General features: G+C 44.8%; 1 protein-coding gene across 1 annotated transcript; it reads right to left on the bottom strand.

Moving 5' to 3' along the window:
• Positions 1–685: 685 nt before the first annotated feature.
• Positions 686–1,741, bottom strand: LOC122092921. The gene is made up of 2 exons (XM_042663221.1): positions 1,021–1,741; positions 686–903 (listed from the first exon to the last, which is right to left on the bottom strand). The coding sequence occupies exons 1-2, from the start codon at positions 1,739–1,741 to the stop codon at positions 686–688; spliced, it is 939 nt and encodes a 312-aa protein (XP_042519155.1).
• Positions 1,742–4,194: the final 2,453 nt, after the last annotated feature.

Below are 4,194 nucleotides of genomic sequence, written 5' to 3'. Positions count from 1 at the left end.
CATGGAATACTCTATTCATCAACTCCATGAACACTGTAGGGGCATTGGTTAGTCCAAATGGCATAACTAAGAACTCATAGTGTCCATAACGGGTCCTGAAAGCTGTCTTCCTAATGTCACCCTCTCTGATCTTGAGTTGATAATAACCAGATATGGGGTTAATTTTGGAGAACATGGTTGCACCTTGCAATTGATCAAAAAGGTGATCGATTCTGGGCAACGGATACCTATTCTTGATAGTCATTTTATTGAGTTCCCTAAATTCTATGCACATTCTCATACTCCCATCCTTCTTCATAGCAAAGAGTACCAGTGCTCCCCATGGGTACACACTAGGTCGGATGAACCCTTTCTTCAATAAATCTTATAATTGTTCCTTCAACTCCTTCAGTTCTGAAAGTGCCATCCTATATGGAGCTTTTGATACAGGTGCTACCCTAGGAATCAGATCAATAGTGAATTCAGTCTCCCGGTCCAGGGGTAGTCCAGGTAAGTCATCAGGAAAGATGTCTGAGAATTCTCTCACTACTTCCATTTCCTCTACCGACTTACCATCCTTAGTTGTGTCAATCACAGATGCCAAATAAGCCTCACATCCTTTCTCTAGTAATTTTCTCACTTTAAGTGCAGATATCACTAGTTTCTTGGACTTCTTGACTTTTCTCCCTTTGTAAACAAACTCACCTCATTCTCGAAGTTTGAATACAATTTTCTTCTCAGCCCATAAAACACATGCCCTATAGGTGGATAACCAATTCATACCTAAGATAACATCGAAGTCACGCATCTCTAATTTAATCAAATGAGCAATCATGTCCCATCCACAAACTTGAATAGGACACGGCTCATAAATCTCCTCTAATCCTACCTCACTCCCAGTCGATGTGCTAACTACTAACTTGTCTGTTAACATTTTTGGCTTGATATTCATCTTAGCGACAAAAGTGGGGGATACAAATGAATGTGATCCACCAGTATCAAACAAAACATATGTAGGGGTCATCGATATCAACAAAGTACCTGTGACCACTCCAGGTGATGCCTTCGCTTCCTCAATAGTCAGTGCAAACACTTTCCCTTGTAGCCTAGCTCCCTGTGGTGCCTGAGCCGGACGGGTGGCAGATAATGGCTGCACTGATCTGGCTGGTCCTACATAGGGGTCACCCGGTCTCCTCTGTGAGCAATTTCTTGCAAAGTGACCCGTTTGCTGACAGACAAAACACTTTAATGGGACTGTCTGAGACTGTGCTACCATGGGTCTAGGTGGTGGTGGTGCTTGTCCTATTTCTAGTCTTCTATACTGACTTGAGGCTAAACTAGAATATGTCCCCTTACCAAACCTACTAGGTGCCACTGTCCTCTTCCCTTGTATGGTATGATAGTTCTCTCTTTGTTTGTCCTCAATGGATTTGGCAGCCTGAACCACCTGGGCATAATTGTGGAGGTACTGAGCCACTAACAGAGTTCCTATAGCGGATCTTAACCCTTTCTCAAATCTCTTCGCCTTTGCCTGATCCCCCTTCAAATGCTCAGGTGTGAAGAAGAACAACTTCTCAAAATCTTGTTGATATTCCAATACCGAGTTGGACCCTTGTTTTAGCTCTATGAACTTTGTTTCCTTCCTCTCCCTCACACTGTCTAGGTAGTAGTTGTTGTAGAATGCCACTTTAAAGTGTTCCCATGTGAGGTTAGGCTGTAGGGCCACTAGGCAGGATGGTTTCAGTGGACTTCCACCATGCATTTGCCTCACTTTGTAGTTGGTAGTCGATAGTCGGCACACATCAGTTTCTGTTCTTCAGTGAGGGTCATTACCATAAATGCCTTCTCCATTCCCTCTACCCATTTTATGGGTGCCAAAGGGTCCTACGCAATCCCACCAAAGTAGGGAGGCCTAAACTTCTGGAACGTTTCCATCACTTTCACCTTGTACATAGGTATAGGCAGTATGGCTTAGCTCTGTGGTGTCATTTGCCCCTGTGTTAGTGGTGCATCAGGTCATGGGGCATAATGTACATTGGAGCCTTCTGGGTGGGTTGTGTGGTGAGCCATTGGTGCTGGCACTTGTTGTGCCTAGGGAATAGTGGTAGGAGCAATGTTAGGTACTAGCTGTGTATGTGGTGGAACAGCCTGTGCCTCTCGAGTCTAAAACACAGCATTGATCTGTGCATTTAGACCCGTCATAAACTCCAGTTGCTGCTGTTGCAACCCTTGCATCATCACATTTTGTTGCTGTTGTAGTCCTTACAACATGTTTCCCATAATTGACACTACATTCGGGGCAGAAAATATAGGTGGAACAGGAGGGGCTGCCTGTGCTGTGGTATTGGGACCTTTTCCCTATTTGGTTCCGAAGTCGGTGGCCGACCCATAGTAGATGTAGTAGCATGGCGTGGCCATTTAGGCGGCCGTCCCACCTGTGTTTGGGATTTTCTAGGAGCCATGTGAACCTTCCTGTATAAGAGGTAACATAGGCAACTTAGTACAACTGAGCATGCATATTCAAGTCTTTTTATGTACTAGGCTCAGACACCCACATCCTTCGTGTCCACATATTGAGGGAAGGAAAAATATAAAATGGACCCACACATATAAAGAAAAGAAAATAAATTCTCACCTTTTTACCTTTGCCGATGGATGCCCACTGGTGGATGGTAATTATTTCACCGGCCAGCCAGTGAACACTTTTACTGTCTTTTAAAAGGGCTGGCCGAGAACTCCCATTTTCACCATAACCTCTTCCTTTTCTTGCCAAGAACGACCGGAGAGCTTTCCCAAGGTTGGAAGAACATCATCCAGTGATCTTTACCGCCAATCCATGCCATATTTCGCGCAAGAGGTAAGGTTTTCCTCCCATTTTGCTAGATTTTTCATTTTCCCCCAAATTTTCTTCTCTGTGAAACCTAACTAGGGATTTATGTGGAATTTCTTGCATCCTTTTCAAATGTTCCTTTCCTTTTGTATACACTTAGTTGGATATGTATATTTGTTGTGTTTGTATGCAGCCATGAGTTCTAGAAGAGACACACGCAGTCAAAATGCTACAGGACAGATTCCAGCTCCTCCAGAACCTAACTTTGACAGATTTTGGTTCAACTCTGTGGAAAGTGTGCAGAAATGGGGGGGTGTTTGGAAGTAAACTTGTGGATTTCGGGAAGGCAATATTGCATGATCAGATGCCTTCCTTTGGTATAGTGAGGCAGTTCCAGGAACTGGGTTGGATACCCCTCTTGGACCTAGGGGACAGATGTTATCCTCATTTGGTCCAAATGTTCTTTTGCAATCTGAGTTCAAGGAAGTGGGGGAGAATGATTATCGTATCATCAGCCGAGTTATGGGAGTAGACCTCTCCTTCACCACAGCCGAGTTTGGTGCAATTACTGGGATTTCAAGCACCAGGGAGAGTGTATATTGTGCTCCCAAGACTAGAAGGGGGGCCTACATGCCCCAAGATAGTTTAGATGAGATGTGTCGGCAGTTGACTGGAACCACCGGTGGATGGACTAGGTTCAGTCGCTTCAGGACCACGCCCAAGGTGCTTTGTAGGGTAGTTCAGTTAAAAATATTACCAGCTGGAGGTCATTTCAATGAAGTTTCTCTTCTTCAGGCCTATATTACCCTTTGTTTGTATGTGGGTCTCTAGATCAACCTCTCATACCTATTGATGCGGCATATGGCATACCGGGCCAAGTACCCAAAGGACAAAAATTTTCTTTACGTAAATCTCCTTACTAGTATTTTCATACACTTTGAGGTCCCCTATGCTGACGAGCCTACAGATGGAGCCAAGAGGTATCCTTTCGATTTACACTCCTTAGTGAAGATGAAGGTTGACCCTAATGATGGTAGTGATGCTGAGGGGGTGCCGATAATGGTCCCTATAGGAGGTGACTAGGATATGGATATGGAAAACGACTAGGAGGCCATGGAGAGTGAGGAAGATGGGGAGGATAGTGAAGATGATGGACCTCCACAGTGTCAAGGCCATAGGGGAACTACCCCACCTCCTCCTTACACTTCATCTCAGTATGCCGGTGGTGCTTCTTCTTCGACCACACCAGGTGATGCAGTGGGTTGGAATCGGGTGATGCAGGCTATGAAAACAGGTATTTGGGGTCTGAATACCCGTCTGGACAGCATTGATGATAGGGTCAGTCATTTGGAAGTATGGACCCATAGGTGGGACACTTACTTCAG

Source organism: Macadamia integrifolia, chromosome 11 (assembly GCF_013358625.1).
Source record: "Macadamia integrifolia cultivar HAES 741 chromosome 11, SCU_Mint_v3, whole genome shotgun sequence".
NCBI classification, from domain to species: Eukaryota; Viridiplantae; Streptophyta; class Magnoliopsida; order Proteales; family Proteaceae; genus Macadamia; species Macadamia integrifolia.
Note: the sequence above shows the minus strand (reverse complement) of the source record. Positions and strands in the feature narration are given on the sequence as shown.